The sequence below is a fragment of the Lissotriton vulgaris genome, chromosome 2_1 (genome assembly GCF_964263255.1).
Source record: "Lissotriton vulgaris chromosome 2_1, aLisVul1.2, whole genome shotgun sequence".
Lineage (NCBI taxonomy): Eukaryota > Metazoa > Chordata > Amphibia > Caudata > Salamandridae > Lissotriton > Lissotriton vulgaris.
Genome location: NC_141687.1, coordinates 754,041,981 through 754,059,831, shown reverse-complemented (window position 1 = coordinate 754,059,831; position 17,851 = coordinate 754,041,981). Strand labels below are relative to the sequence as shown.

At 43.6% G+C, this 17,851-nt stretch overlaps 1 protein-coding gene across 1 annotated transcript in view; it reads right to left on the bottom strand.

The window, feature by feature from the left end:
• The window catches only part of OTOG (otogelin), a 1,187,449-nt gene that overhangs the window by 667,498 nt on the left and 502,100 nt on the right, over nucleotides 1-17,851 (bottom strand). Inside the window, exons 18-19 of the mRNA XM_086954148.1 lie at nucleotides 6,806-6,971; nucleotides 265-339 (exon numbers count right to left, since the gene is read on the bottom strand). Of these exons, the coding sequence (XP_086810274.1) occupies nucleotides 265-339; nucleotides 6,806-6,971 (241 nt within the window). The remainder of the gene's footprint in view (nucleotides 1-264; nucleotides 340-6,805; nucleotides 6,972-17,851) is intronic.

Here is a 17,851-nt window from a genome sequence, read left to right as displayed (position 1 = left end):
CTCACACTCAAGTTTACTGCAAGATTGAAAAGCATCAATATGAATATATTGATAGCAATATTTTATTTAATAGTGGAACAGCCCCATCCTTGGTAGTTCATTTAGCCAATCAAGTCACTATACGTAAGAAATCGTGCGCTACACAAAACATTTCTTGGAAACAGTAACTACAAAATCTAGTTAGAACAAAATATTTCTCGTTAACAGAAATTATAAAATCGAGTTTATATTTTTGTTAGCATAATGAGAAAATTTGCAGCTTACCATTTGCCCAGAGATGTGATTATACTGTCCCCTGGGGGATAATCAATTCCTTGAAAATAGCAAGGGCACTCGTGTCTGTACAGAAAAACAAGATGGTAATCTTTAGCAAAGCTTCGCAAAACAAGGATATGGCACCTTAATGCACATTTAATACAAAAGTATGCCATCTGGAAGAAAAGCACAGCATATCGTTAACCTTCTACATACATAGCAACTTTAGAATCAAGAAATATGCAGAATGTGTGTGTATATTTTCTCAGATGTTCCCATCTTTTTAGCATGAGTGGTTTCAATAAAAATCAAGAAATCCCAGGTGGTGTCTTTCATGAATACGCCACACGTATTTTGTACTTTGGCAGTCTGGAGGCATGCTACCAGTAAGCAGGCATTGCTGAATAAAATGTAACATGGTACACCCGCCCTTACCTGTGCAAATTGCCTAAGGGTTGGAATTTTTGCACTCCAGCACCAGTTTTGTCTTTCTTATATGATTGAGAAAGTTATGGAGCACCACTGTTCACCTTGATATTTTTGATTACCATCATCCCTCCAAGAAGTCATTTGCTAACTCGATCCACATTCTTTTTTACTTGTATCTGAAAAGGAGATAAAGTGCAGCAGTACCTAACCTACGTGACTCTACTACTAACGGATTCTTTGCCCAAAACATACATAAGTAAAGATTACTTATAGTTAGGTAACTTTAAACCTGGAAAAACACGAAATTCAACAAGTATGATATGAAAGGTACACTATGACTCGTGCTGTTTCAAATGAAAGTCAGGATGAACAATGCATGTGCTTTTTAATTCTTATATTTACTTAGAGTGCAAGTATAAAAGTAGCCAGTGAAGAGAAAGCAGCTATTATTGTTTTGTCTCAGGTCAGGTGTCCCTGCAGTATAAAGATGCCTACCTGGGCTATGTTCCATTCTCATATTTTGTGTATGTTCTCTGGTGCCTGTGATGGACATGATTAAAAGATCTCTAGATCAGATTTTCTAATTATACAGTTTGCACTCCATTATTTGCAGTGGTGTTGCATCTAGTCTGAGTTCCTCTGGCTACCACGTGGCCTGGTGTCTAGATCTAGTTGTATTGACTTGTTTGAGGGTGGGGCAGGGAGTTGGCACAGGAGGTGATCCTGTTGTTGAAATTCTTGATGGCTTTTGGGACGCTGCTGCTGTATTCCAGCCAGTGGGTGTTGAGAGCAGTCCTTGTCAGGGATGTTGTTCCAGCTTCTGTAGGCTGATCAGGTGATAGTGCATCAAGATGGCAAATTCAGTGAGTTTTGGCCTAGGATCAGTGAGGACGGGCTACCAAACTCACAGGCCGCCTTTTCTAAAAGAAACCATGCATGGATGACATTGAACACGTATAAATCCCTGAGACCACAACTTTACTTCAGCCAGGGCTACCAAAAATCACTAAACTTAAGTTTTTGAAATACAGACTGGGGATTCTGCCTACCAGAGAGCATCAACCACCATGGCTAAGGAGCATTGGCCATGAAGTCTGTCCGCTCTGCAATCTAGCTACGGGTGACATACTTCACATGACCTGTCTTTGCGAAGAACTCCGACAAGCCCGCCAACAGCTACTAAGGGACCAGTTCAAGCAGCTAGGGACCAGCACGCGCAGGCAGGCTGTGCTTGCATGCTTGAACCCTGCGAACACAAAACTGAACTGCAGATATGTTAAGTATATCACCACGATAGAGCAAAGATTACCCAATCTACAACCTGCGGCAAGCACTGGTTCCGGCACCTAATGGTCAAACTTTGGGCCTAGGGAAAACTGAAAGACAGATTATTTCGGTCCCTTACCGCACGGACTTTGATAACGACAATTATACAGACTTTTTTTATCACATTTTAAAAACTTGCTTAAATGTAACGATTGTACTGGTTTTAATTAACTATACATAATACATTTAATGAATGAACGTGGCCTGGTGTCTAGATCTAGTTGTTTTGACTTGTTTGAGGTTGGGGCAGGGAGTTGGCACAGGAGGTGATCCTGTTGTTGAAATTCTTGATGGCTTTTGGGACGCTGCTGCTGTATTCCAGCCAGTGGGTGTTGAGAGCAGTCCTTGTCAGGGAAGTTGTTCCAGCTTCTGTAGGCTGATCTGGTGATGGTGCATCAAGATGGGAAATTCAGTGAGTTTTGGCCTAGGATCACAGTTCCTAGTGCCTACAACCCTCAGGCAGTCACTGGGGACACTGGGGGAGGTCCATCAAACTGAGCCACCACAACATGAAAAACTGCAAACTTTAAAAAAGTTTGGACTAGGTCATAACCTGATCTGCTGGTTGTACAGATCCCTACTGAGCAGCACACTAGCACCCCTAACGAGGTTGAGAACGTCCAAGGGAGAGCAGTGGGGAGGCTTCTCAGGGAAAATGAATGGCCAGCAGCCCTGGAGCACACACAACTTGTATCCAGAAAATATAAGATTCAAATACATGCAGTTCAACTATTTACACACTATGTATTTAACACCACACAGGCTAAATGTCACCTCCAGCACAGGTGGCAAGGACTGCTCTAGATGCACTCTGAGACGCAGACTTCCTCCACATGACTTGGGCATGCCCAATGATTGTGGCCTTTGACACTGGGAGCAGTGGTAAATGAGGCAAGCCTTTACATGCTTGAGATCTGCATCCAGGGCCAACATGCACATCTGAAACTGGGCGGAGTTGGTTCCTGACTCTGGCCCTGGCGCTTGCTCAACATGTCACAGAATACATTGGAGATACCCAGATGATGCCCCCCAGTTGCCATAGGAAACACCCTACTGCAGACCTGTGGGATGAAATTGTTAAACTGTTCACTGACATGCTAGATATAATAGCGCTGCCACACCAGCCCGGCGAAGGCCAGTCAGAAGGAGAGGCACGTGCTGATACTAATGACATCAACGATGATGGAATACATAGCCACTAGAGGATAGGGGACTTGTGATAGGAGTGTCCACTGGTTTTGGACAGCACGAGCATATTAGAGGGAAACTAGCCAAGCAGGGGTGGGGGTATAATGTTCAATACTTTTTGTTGTATCTACTCCACTTTGTGTTGTGCAGTGTACTGATCACACTCCGGGTGGTGACAAGCCAACTGTGTTTTAGAGGGACTCAGGGTATAATAGCACAAACGATGATTTTTTTATACATACTGTTTCCATGAAAGCTTGGACTATAAAACATTTTCTTTAAAACAATTAAATCCACTCACTCACTAAACACACCACAGGTATTTGTGACTTTCTGTACAACAACGCTCCAGATTTACTTTTCCTCACGGAAACCTGGCTGAACCCCGCATGGGTATCTGACGCTGCAAAAGCCATCCCCCAATATCACCATGCAAGACAGACTTCTCAAAACTGGAGGCGGAATCACAACCATACCCAAAAACACCACGAGCTACACCACATCCAAAGACTTGTCATTCTCCAGCATGTAACACCTATCGTTCCAGCTGTACATCACAGCCAATTTAAAACAAAGTAGCACTTTCATCTTCAGACCATCAGGACTCTGCACCACATTCAACAACTCTATCACAGTCTTTGTTACACCACTTACCCTTGATGCTAGAATTACATCCTACTTGGAGACCTGCACTTCCACCTGGAAGCCACACCAAATCCAACTCAAAAACCCACATTAAAGACCTTGGAAACCTGGGCCTCACCCAACAACTAAAGGGACCTACTCACATTGCTGGACTCCTGGACCTTATTTTCACCACCTTCGACAACATAAAATTTGACAAGGCCATAACAGTCTCCTGGACTGATCACATCCGCATCAAGTTCAGCTTCCCTGTCGAAATCTAGTGCATATGCACCATCACCAGATCAGCCTTCAGAAACCAGAACAACATCAGGACTGGTACGCTGCTCTCAACACCCACTGACTGGAACACAGTAACAGCCTTCCCAAAGTCATTTAGAATTTCAACAACAAGATCACCTCCTTTTCCAACTCCCTGCCCCACCCTCAAACAAATCAGTACAACTTGATCTAGACCCTAGGCCACTTGGTTCCCAGAGGAACTCAGACTGATGAAACACCACTGCAAATAATGGAGCACAAATGGAGAATGAGCCAAGGCAATATAAACAGGAACACGTTTAAATCCACTCTAAGAGGTTATCTCCAAATGATCCAGACCACCAAACGTCCCGCTCTGACACACCACATTGATGCCACTACAACAGAAGCAAACAAATATTTGCCATTATGAAGAATTTTCCCTCCTCAGCAGCTGCCTCCAGCTTGATCATCCCTTCACAGGACCTCTGCAACAATCTCTCAAAATTCTTCAGCAAGAAAATTACTTTCATTTACAGGAACTTTAACCTACAACCGGACCTGACATAGCTCGCCATACACCACACGGTCTTATCCAAAGAACCATTGCTAACCACATGGCCCGTCATCACTCCAGAAGAAACCGCCACTGTCCACTTAAGAGCCCCATTGGGCCCCTGCCCTACGATACCTACTCCAGAGGACTGAAACCTATTAGTGTTATACGCATAACCTATTCTGAATGCCTCCACCTCTTCCCCAACCTCCATAGATACTGGGAAACATGCAACTGTCCTCACATTTCTGAAGAAACCCACTACAGACCTTTCCATACTCGCCGACTACAGACAAAATTCCCTCCTTCCTCTCCCAGCCAAGATCTTAGAGAAAATTATCCATTGGTGTTTTGTCAAATACCTCAATGACCACCAACTCCTCAACACCACTCAGTGTGGTTTCTGCATGGAAACTGCCCTCATCGCCGCCACAGATGACATCCGCTTCATTCTGGGCAGAGGAGACATAAGGCCCTCCTCCTCCTGGAATGTTTTGCTGTTTTTGGCACAGTCTCCCACCTCACCCTCATTCATCACGAAAATAACATTCAAAATCCAAGGACATACACTCCTATTGATCTGTTACTTGCTGACTGGAAGGACCCTGTCATTTTGCATGGCACTGTACACCTCATGGACAAGACACCCAGTACCAAGATCAAGTTCTATTCCTGCATACCTGAAATTGTACACTGGCTGAAGACCAGCTGTGTGAAGCTGGACACTGAGAAGACCGAAATTGTGATCTTTTGGAAGATCACTTCACTGTGGTACTCCACCTGGTGGCAAACACAGCGAGGACCGACATCCACCCCCACGTCCAGAACCTTGGAATCATCCTCGACAGCAAACTTGACATGATAGCCCATGTCCACGCTACCAATGCCTCATGCTTCCATACCCTGAAGATGCTGAGAAAAAACTTTCAAATGGCTTCCAATCAGCACCCAGAAAGCCATCACGCGCAGTCTCTGCCTAAGTAAGCTGTACTAAAGGAACACACTCTATGCCAGGTTTGATTAAAAAAAACACAGGAAGACTGTAGACTATTAAGAACTCAGTGCCCAGAATCACTCTCAACTTCACATGCCGAACTCACATCACTCCACACCTGAAGGAGGTCTACTGCAACTCAGATAGATTTTCTACTTGAGTGGCTGCCTTCTGACAGTGAATGGTCACGACCGCCCATGATGGCCTGCGCTAGAAAAATCTCTCCAGATGTCTGAGTGACCGGAGATCATGCCAGGGGATGCCAAATCTCGCCTGGGTTACCAATTTACCATTATGGAACCTTGCATGAGATATAATTCTGTCATGTTGCGATTGACTGAATTTGGCCAGAACTCAAATGTAATGCAGTCTCACCAAAATTCTGCCAAATCCGTGGGCGGGACAAAATATTCTGCCCACCCTTATTCAGCACCAGGATACCCTGACTGATGATACTGTACGAATATGCATATTATAACCTGCTCTTGCAGCACCTCCTGCATGACCAATTTATGTTCCAGACCTAGTCTGTCTTTGCCTTGGTGCATTATGCTCAATGTTGTAGAAGGGCATCATGAAGTCGCCTACAGAGTCACAGTGTCATTCGGGTTGCAAGCCAGTCGCACCCCAGCCTACTCCTGTGATAACAAGCACGTGGAACTGGCCTCTAGCTTTGGGAATTGCTTTCGGCAAATGTACATGTTGGTGTCACTAAATATGAGAAACTCGCTACCTGTGTTGTTTATGATGTGATTTCCAGTTTAGGACAATTACGAAACCAATTTCAAGTGCGAAAAAGCAATGGTTTTAAGTTCAGATTTTCCAAAATTCCTCAGTGCCTGGATTGCTGCAAGATATCAGAGAACTAAATAATACACATATTTAATACAAATATAAGAATATTATCCTTATTTTATATGTTGCATGCTGCAGAGTGCACTGTTGTTTTAAATTTCAAACGTAGCTTTTAATAATAATCAACTCTCTGTTACTCATTTAGCAGCTTTAGGGGTGTGAACATTTAGGGTATCTACATGCGTATACACTCTAAATGGAGTGGAAAGAACATCTACCATTTTTTAGAGTATGTTACACATCCGCCAAAATCTAAATAAACACCATAGAAATGAATAGATAATACAAACACAGTCATCGTTTCAAATCCAACCTACCTTTCTACACAGTGGTCAGATTTGCTGTTCAAGTACATTCCAGTGGGGCAAGCACAGCCCTCGACACAATCACCACTGCAAGTTTCGACCACTGAGAGAGTCTGGCAAGTCTGAGCACAGGTATCTACACAGGTGTTGTACTCTTTTGAATTTTCACAAGAAAGAGCTATGAAGACAAAACAAACTTTTCATGTTAGTATACAGGTTGGCTCATTATTGGTTTTGGGTTGCAAAGTAAAACATTGAATTCTAGTTCCGTGATAATCAGATATTCAAATCATTGTTAATGTGATTAATTGTAGTAAAATATTAGAACAAACTTTAAAGCGATTATCAATAAATGATTGGAAAAGCTTGTAGGTATGTTGAAAGCAATGTTTAGCGCAAGTTAATTCATAATTTCTTTGCCCCGAAGTAACAATGCAAAGGAGCCTAACAAAATGCAACCCAGTCACTGGACTCATCTGTACAACAACTACTTTTTGCAAGATGCTTTAATCTAAGTTATTGATCAGAACAAGCTACATTTCACAATTTGCCGTTTGTGGGTCACACACAAATTGGTTATGCCTCAAGTAATTTTCTTGTCTGAATAGATTGCATTTTAGTGGCATAATTAAAATAAGAGAGAGGTCGCATTCTAAATAATACTGGAAAAAATACTAAATGTATGCGGCTGTTATATTGCATATATTTGTATGATCCTTCTTATGTTAAGGTCATCTTTGTCAAATATGCAATATCTACTTTCTACATAAATAAACATAAGCATTTACATGAATTATTGAGGAAAAAAAAGGAAAAGTGAGCTGATATGTCACCAGCTGCACTTTTGAGGTCGAGCGTAGCGGTAACGCGCATGTGCTGCTCACTTTGTGCTCTAGTAGAGTATGGGAGAGAAGCTGCACCCATTCTCCACCAATATTTTTCATTGGATTGTGTTATTGTCTTTCGTAAATGCTGCCTTCGGATTCATTAATAGGCTTGTTAGTCCTTCCTTAATACGGCCTTGTATTCATTTGTACCCTCCCATGGCGACTGGCCCCTTTACTTCTCACGGGACCTGTTATTTAGTCTGTAAGCACTATTTATTTTATAGAGTTTCTCTTACAGCAGACCGGACCTGCACAGCTTCAGCTAAAACCGCTTGTGTTTTTTAAGCAGCACAGCTGCCCCCGTAACACAGGCGCCTGCTTTCAAACACTTTAACCCGGCATTATCTTGTGTCTGTTTTAACACCCCCCAAGTACAATGGATTTAGAAATGATAAGGGAATTAAGTCATGTGAATTCCAGGTAGCTGATAATCGTGTGCTGATGGGCTGAATCTGACAACAGAACATTAGTGATACATGTCATCTGCACCAAAGCCTTCTTACGGGTTGTTCTCAAAAGCCTGTTTTATTAACAACAACACCACCACCAATACCACCACTACCTCCACCACCACCAATACCACCACCACCAAGCCCACTACCTCCACCTCCACCACCACCACCACCAATACCACCACAACCACCAACGCCACCACCACCAATACTTCACCACCAACACCACCACCAATCCCACCATTACCAATGCCATCACCACCAAGAACACCACCACCAATACCATCCCCACCACTACCACCACCACCAATACCACCACCACCAATTCCACCACCACCAATTCCACCACCAACACCACCTCTACCACCAATAACAATACCCCCACCACCAATACCACCACTAACACCACCAATACCACCACCACCAATATCACTACCACCAATGCCACCACCACCAATACCACCACCACTGACAATACCACCACCACAAACAATACCACCACCAATACCACCACCACCACCAATACCACCAACAATACCACAGCCACCACCAATACCATCACCATCACCAATACCACCACCACCAATACCACTACCATCATGACCACTGCCTATACCACTACCACCACCACCACCACCAATACCATGAATACTACACCAACCACCAATGCCAATACCACCTCCAATAACAAATACCACCAATAGCAAAACCACCACCACCAATACCAATACCAATACCACCAATACCACCACTGCCACCAATACCTATGCCACCACCACCAATACCAATACCACCTCCAATACCAATACCACCACCACCACCACCACCAATACCACCAAAAGCAATACCACAACCACCAAAACCACCACCACCAATACCAATACCACCTCCAACACCAATACTGGTACCACCACCACCAATACCTATGCCACCACCACCAATAGCACCAATACCATCACCAGTACCACCACCACCACAAATACCACCACCACTACCACCACCAATACTACCATCGCCAGTACCCTCACCAACACCAATACCATCACCACCACCAATACCAACCTTCACTACCACCAATACAACCAAGAATACCACCATTAGTACCACCACCAATACCATCACCAATACCACCACCACCAATACCACTGCCAATACCAGCAACATCACCAATACCCCAGCAACAATACCACCACCACCAATACCACCACGAATGCTACAACCACCACCAATACTACCACCAATACTACCACCACCATCAATACCACCACTGATACCACCACTGCCAATACCACCACCAATACCACCACCACCACTAATACCACCTCCAACAATACCACCGCCACCAATACCAACACCACCAATACCATGACCAATACCACCACCACCACCACCATAGCCAATACCACCACCACCAATTTCACCACCAACAATTCCACCTCCAATACCAATCCACCAATACCATCACCACCATACCAATACAACCACCACCAATACCAATACCACCACCAATACCACTTATACCAATTCCACCACTACCAATACCATCACCACCCATATTAAAACTACCACTATCAAAACCGCCAATACCCTTACCACCACCACCAATAACAATACCACCACCAATACCACCACCACCAATACCGCCACCAAAGCCAACACCAATGCCACCACGAATACCACCACCACCACCACCAATACCAGCACCACCAATACCATCAATACCAATACCACCACCACCTCCACCACCAATACCACCACCACCAAGCCCACCACCTCCACCACCACCAATACCACTACAACCACTAACGCCACCACCACCAACACATTACCACCAACACCACCACCACCAATCCCACCACTACCAATGCCATCACCACCAATAACACCACCACCAATACTGTAGTGTAGTTCCTATATTCCCAATAGGCTCTGCGCATTGAATAACATAAACAGCAGTTTAGACATAGGACTGAGGTTGACTAGGTCTCTACTGAATATGTTAGACTTAATTAGGTTTGCCAGCTAGCTCAGAAGTCACTAGAAACTTTCTCGAATGAACAGGGAGGAGTTGACTTCCCTGATTAGACAAGAAGGGATTAGCTTCTGACAACCGCATAAACATGACAACTTTGCTCCCCCAGAATAAGGAGTAAATCTCCAGAGTTGTGTGAAAACAATAGATAGCTATTTTACTCAGTCAATCGTGCATACTTACTTTCACCAAAGTGCAGAGAAATAGAGAGACGGGCGTTTTCAATAAAAGGTGTTATTTATTGAGCAGTCTTCTTTCTCATGCAAGAGAAGTAAATTGCTACAATTGCAATACTTGTCATAAAGTAGAGTGCGTACAGTAAAAGGAGTATTATGAAATAATACTGTAAAAGCATTCATATGGTTTCTGAGCCATATGATACTTAAAATGTATAAAATATATACAATTACATACAATGATGAAAGTTGACTAAACATACTCACCATCAATACCACCACCGATACCACCACTGCCAATACCACCACCAATACCACCAACACCACTAATACCACTGCCACCAATACCACCACTAACACCACCAATACCATGACCAATACCACCACCACCATTACCACGATACTCAATACCACCATCAGAAATACCACCACCAAAAATTCCATCTCCAATACCAATCAACCAATACCATCACCACCATACCAATACAACCACCACCAATACCAATACCACTGCCAATACCACCAATACCAATACCACCACCAATACCACTAATACCAATTCCACCACTACCAATACCATCACCGCCCATACCAATACTACCACCACCAATACCGCCAATACCAGTACCACCCCACCAATAACAATACCACCACCAATACCACCACCACCAATACCACCACCAATGCCACCACCAATGCCACCACCAATACCACCACCACCACCAATAGCAGCACCACCAATACCAATACCACCACCACCAATACCACCACCACCAATATCAATATCACCACCTCAATTCCTCTTACTCACTAGTAATAGCAGGGGCACTGTACGAGGCCGGAGTTGCAGCCAAGACCATCCCTCCCTCCCTCCATGCCTGCCATAAATGCCTGCCATGAAGCACAGCCCACCCAGCACCAGGAGGTGAAGCCTGGGCCCTACTACAGCTGGAGCGTTTTTTATTAGGTCAAAGATAGCAATGACATTACGCAATGCCACACTGCACACTCAAATCACAGTGAGGGCAGGAAATAGCCCCCCTCCCGCTTTTCCTCCTGAGCTGCAACAGTGTTATCACAGGACGAAAGGTGTTGGAGTGCTTTGTTAGTGGTTGTAGCTCGGATCATATGTAACTCTCACTTCACACTTTGTGTCTGTGTAATTTACAACACTCACATCTTCTTCACAGCAGTATTTATCACTACTTTGAAGATGTCACAGGTCAGTCTCTTCCTCTGATCTTTACAATGTAACAAGCGGTCGAGAAGGTCCTTTATTGTAATGCAATAGGTCTCGCATTAATGGGAGTTTATGCTATTAGTGTTGTAAATGACAATGCCTTTTATTGATGTTTTAAAACCCAAAACATAAATAAAAGGCATTGTCATTTACAATGCCAATAGCTCAAACTCACTTGAATGCGAGACCTATTGCATTGAAAATGCTTGTTTTGCAATTGTACCTCTTTTAGTTTATATAGGAAGTCTGAATACAAAGCGGTGGATCTGGCTGATGTTAGGCTAAACCAAGGAATTTTACACGTCTGTAGTGAGGAGGATATGAATGGTATCTAATGTCATTTATATACTAAAAGGGACCGGCCACACACAGCAATATCTAAATGTAGTTATTTTAGGGGCAAAAGGGTGAAGTCAGGCAATAGTTCATTCTGAGTCTATGCAAGTGAACCTAGTCGTATACCTATAAGACAAAGCTGAATTCCCAGGCCACTGTAATCTTTGTCCCCAAGCAAAGTGCGCAGGGATGGACCAAAATGTTAGGGGCGGGCCAGTAGAGGCCCGCCATATATATGTATGTTGGTTTCTCCAACACTAGCACAGGCCTCCTAATAAAAGAGGCAGGGCAGAGCTGCATAAGCAGACAAGCACTGGCCAGAGAAACTAGAGCAGCTTGTCTTGTGTACTCTCTGTTGGAACCACCAACATTAAAAATAATTGCTTTTGGGGGGCTCAGAACAAATTAGTTTGAAGACCTCTGCCCTACGGTATCCCTAATCGTCCTGAGTTGGTTAATCACAGTAAAGGTACTGTTTGTAATTTATTGTGCATTAGGGACTGTTTATTATTAACCAAGAAGGGTTAAAAATTATCTTGGGTAGCATAAGGAAGGCCCTTATGTTGGGGTAGTTGGTTGCCATCATGCACTGTTACAAATCACCAGATAACATAGTGAGAAGATAAGATGTATCTGTGCAACATACAACTTGCTATGTTGTTTACATTCCTGGACAGAAACCACAATGTCAATGGTACCGCACATATTTTTAACCATGTTAGAAATCCTGCTGGTATTTTCTTTGCTTTGGGCATTGTTTGGTAACCACCAACAAAAGTAACTTACCCTGGGCTCCTGGGAGTGCAGCTGGCTAGGTAGGAAAGAAGGGAAGGCATCTGATATCATACACTATTTAGAGTCACCCAGTAACCTCAACATGAGCTTCTTTGAGATGCCTGGGCATTATTAACTATGAGCAAGGGATTTGTCAATACAGTAGCTTACACGTATGCACTGCCTTTGAGATGAAGGTAAAGTCAGAGTGCTAGCCTCTCTGAGTGGTGCAATTAAACTTGAAGGTCACGATCCATGCACCTAGAGGCAACAGCTGAGCTAGAAGCTGGTCAGGTGTTTTGTTTCTGGGAACCTCATCACTATTTTGTTTTTTGCAAGATGATGTCTGTTAGACTTCAAGTGGTATATTAGTTAATGATTTTGATGTAAGGAGTTGTGTGTATGTCAAGCTGTGATTTAAAAGTAGCATATGTTTTAATCCACATGTATTTTTCTTTTTCTCAATGCCTGTTAGTCATTTCACCCTTCAACTAAGTCATCCCTTCGAAGAAATCAAGCTCAAACATATCCGTGACAAGACTGGGATGCAAAGAGTCTTTTGAAACGTTTTAATCCAACCATCATTTTATCATGAATTAGCCAGCAAGCTAAGAAGGCTTAACTATACCAATAACAACTTAGAGAATTGAGTCTCATTTTTCAAACAGGAACAATAAAGTTTTACACTACGGACACACGTATCAGAATGAAAAATGACCAATACAGTGCCTTTTTTTGAGTTAGAAATGGAGGGCGGGTGTTAGACCTCTCATTCTTGGTGTGGTTTCTCCCTAAGCTTTTGCCTTCAGACCTCCTGTTTTTGCAGACTTCATTTTTGCTGGCCTTAGGACATGCTAGATTGGCCTATACCCAATTGGCATATTTAATTAACTTGTAAGTCCCTGGTAAAGTTCAGGCCATGTAAATTAAATGCTGCTAGTGGACCTGTGTTATAATGTACTTGTTACTCAATGCATCCTCCCTGTTGAGGTTCTCTGCCTGGCTGCTCAGTCTATGGTGAGGTCATTTAGAATGTTTAGTGTGTTTAGATTGAAAGGAAAATCAGTTTGTGTGGAAGGGCTGAGCAGCGAGGAGGCTGCTCCTGGTGGGGCACTTGTATGGATCAGACTAACACCCTGTAACCTGTATCTATGAAGTAATCTAAAGAATAAATCTACTACCTTTTCTACAAAACTTGCCTGCGCATCCTTTTTCGTTTTAACGCTGGTGATGATCTGAAAGAACCTACATGAGCTACCTTGACTGGACTGGTACCTAAGAAACTAAAGAAGTGCAATTGGAAGAAGCAAGCTGGCAGTCCTGAGCCCCACCAGTGACCAAAAGACCGGTCGGTCCCATCGTGGACGTGCCAGTGCCTGCTGGACTTGGGTGAGTGTCTCCATCATGTGGAGTTCCCCAAACATCAAACACAAACATCTTCCCCAAACATCTAACACACTTATCAGATAACAGATACATGTGCGCTGTACAGCTTTTGAGTGAAGGTTTTCTTCTTCTGCAAAGTGACCTTCCTACAACCTCATCACCTAGGACCAGTCAACCCTAACCTGGGCGTGCCAGTTCCTGCTGTTACTACTGTGGAGGTTACTTTCATATGTGTGTTTTTGACAGATTCTGTTTTTTCTCTGAAATTTTAAGGGAGGCACACTAGATTCCCGGTGTTCATCTACATGTCTCTTTCCCAGCCAAGTTGTGTGGATTTGCTTGCTGCATTACGTTTCTGGGAGGATCTTTAGCACAAGAGTAGTGTTGTGGTATTGTGTGCCACCTGTGTTGGATTGTGTGAAGCTTAACCTTTGGAGTTACTGTGGTGGAGAGCTCACACCAGGATATTTCATTTTGTGACCTGTTTGATCCTGTGCACATTTTTATTCGCCCTGGCTGACCCTTGTCATTTGGACTGTACTGCTAAGTATGCTGTAAGTTAGTAGAGGAGCTGTGGGGCGTTGTCTTTTTTATCAGATATTTGGGGGATTGGCAGTTTAACTGATATTCATACGATTAAAAAAAAATGCCACGTGTGATTCTCTACACGCGGTCCTACCTTCTGTGCCTGGAGCCCTGCTGTGATGCCTTAGTGGGATCTTACATAATGGCGGTATCGAAGCAGCCTGTGACTGCTTGGGGACGCTTTCCAGGTATGACATGCCGGGAGCCACCCAGTCCCATGTCAGTCTGCGTGCTGCCATCTTGATTGCGGGAAGTCTGAAGCCGGGGAGTGTCAGATGTCTTTCCTCAGCGTTGCAGTGATTTCACAAGACTTGCGTGTCTGTGTGCTCCTCTGAGGAGTTCTGAAAACAATTGGGTTCAGCTAAGTGGTCTGTGTTTTTTTAGGTGTGGAAGCAATGATATTGGATCAGCGGGGATCTCTGGTGCCAAAAGATAAAGGTGACAATCAAGCCACAAGTATCTTTCTCTGCGGCATTTGATCATCATCAGTGTTGTGTCAACCTACAATGTCTTCGTTTTATTTGGTAATCGCTTCAATGCAGGTGCTGACTGTAATCTCACCTCGAGAATTCTCGCACCTCCCTGACTTTGACTCTCGCTCTTTCCTTACTTTGACCTGCTCTGTATTCCTAGCATAAGTTGGGTTAAAGAGTTTATGTCTTCTTGCAAATGTGGGTTCTTGTATAGCTGTGCTTTGCGAAGTCACTCTGTGTTATCTCAACTTTTTCTTAACTTTAAGGAAGGGGTGGGTTTTGGAGCATTGTGTGTGGTGTCTTTTATTTATTTTTTTCACTTTTTGTTACCACCTTGTGTGGGTGTGGGAGGCACGGTTTTGGCTCCTACTGTGTATGTGTGTTTGTTGCCTTTAACCCTTGAAGTCATTCTGGTAATCCTACGGTCATTGTTGTGAGGTTGTGTATCTCACTGTTTTATGTTTCAAGAGTGTTTTGGGTTTAAGGATACCCCGAATTTGTCTTGGGTTTAAAGATACCCATAGTATGTTTCGAGAGTGTTTGGGTTTAAAGATACCCTGAATTTGTTTTGGGTTTAAAGAAACCCATAGTATGTTTCAAGAGTGTTTTGGGTTTAAGGATATCCTGAATTTGTCTTGGGTTTAAAGATACCCATAGTGTGTTTCCAGAGTGTTTTGGGTTTAAGGATACCCTGAGTCTGTTTTGGGTGCAAAGTTATCCCATAGTATGTTCGAGAGTGTTTTGGGTTTAAATATACCCTGGGTATGGGTTGAGTCATATCCTTTTTCTTTGGGGTTAGATCTGTCCTGCCATTAGTTTTGTGTCTTGGATGTGAGGCGTGGTGGTGTTTAGTATCCACTGTTTTAAGGTTGTTATTATACCCTGTGTGTAAGTCTAGGGTTTATAATCCGTATCCTGCCGCAGTGTTGTGCCTTAGTATGAGGCACAATGGGTGCTCTGTGTGGTGTGGTGTTGTGGTACCCGTAATTTGTAATGTGATTCATCGTGGATTAGAGTCCATTTTTTTAAGAATGTCTCTCTTCATCTTGCATTCATCGTTTGCTTATGATCTTTATAAGGGGGTGATGCATTTTGTTTTTGTTGTTTATGCATCCTACTTGCTGACATAAGTGTGTTTTATCATCTTCATACATTTTGATTATTTTTGATCATTTTAAGGGGGGAGATGTGTTATAATATACTTGTTACTCAACGCATCCTCCCTGTTGAGGTTCCCTGCCTGGCTGCTCAGTCTATGGTGAGGTCATTTAGAATGTTCAGTGTGTTTGGATTGAAAGGAGAATAAGTTGGTGTAGAAGGGCTGAGCAGCGATGAGGCTGCTTCTGGTAAGGCACTTTTATGGATCAGACTATCATCCTGTAACCTGTAAATGTGTGAAGTAATCTAAAGAATACATCTACTACTTTTTCCACAAGACTTGCATGTGCATCCTTCTTTGTTTTAACAACCTGCAGCACTGATTGTGCCACCCACTTAAGAAGCACTTTTAAGATGTCTCAGGCCTGCCATTGCAGTATTTCTGTGTACAGTTTTAAACTGCGATTTTGAACTAGCAAAGTACACCTTTTGCCAAGCCCAAACCTTACTTTTTAATACATATAAGTCACCCCTACGGTAGGCACCGACCAGCCCAGAGGGCATGCTGCAATATATATAAAAAAAAAGACATGTACTTTTACGTATGTCCTGATAGTGAAAAACTCTTAAATCTGTTCTTCAATATTGCCAGGCCTACCTCTCCCTTAGGATAACATTGTTAGGTGATTACATTATATATTTAACAAGTGACCGGTTCATGTTTGGTGTCTCTAGAAACGTAATGACAAATCTGAATTTATGGTGGAGTCAGATTTAATGGCATTTCTGAAAATTCCACAGAAAGTTGGCATTTACTTGCATTATCCATTTGGTGCCTGCAGCCTGTTTCAGGGTCACATAGCTGGGTTGAGTTGACACTAGGGCTTTGTATATTCCTCCTAGACAGTCACATACAATGAGGAGCTTAGGTGTGACTGTATGGGCCCCCACTGGCAGATCGCAGGGAGGTGCTGGGCCCAGTCCCACTTACACTTGAATAGGCTGTGTCCTGCCACCACACACAGGGCTGCATATGCCCTGTAGTTAGTTTGGAGCCAGAGCAGCACGATGCCTGAGGTCCTCAAAGGGAAATCTCTAGAAGCTTCATATCATCCCACCATCAGATATAAATACTGGACCTCAGACACCACCTTTTCAGTACACGTTTGGACCTGTGGATACTCTGGCAGGAAGAAAGACTTTTGTAAAGTTTAAAGAATTGTTGTTCTGAAGGACAGCTACTCTGGAGGACTGCTAGCCTCCTGTCCTAACATGCTGCCCTTCTGCATCAATGAGAAGGATTGAACCTGCATATGTTGAACCCAGGAAACCAATCCTTACTTGGCCTGCTGACTTGAGACTCAGGGGCAGAAGACTCCAGCAACCATGAACCCTGCACCTAGACTCTGTCATCTGTGAGTCTACCCTGCCCAGTGGTGCCACCCCAGGTGCTGGATCCTTGCAAGTGGGCCTAAGATGCTCTGTCATCCTCTGTGGATCCGGCGGGACCAATGCATCTCCTCGGCTGCATAGTACAACCCCCAGCAGAACCGAAGCATCACAGTTGCTGCATGGTTTGGAATCATTGCACGGGTCTGCATCATGGGCCACTGTCTCCT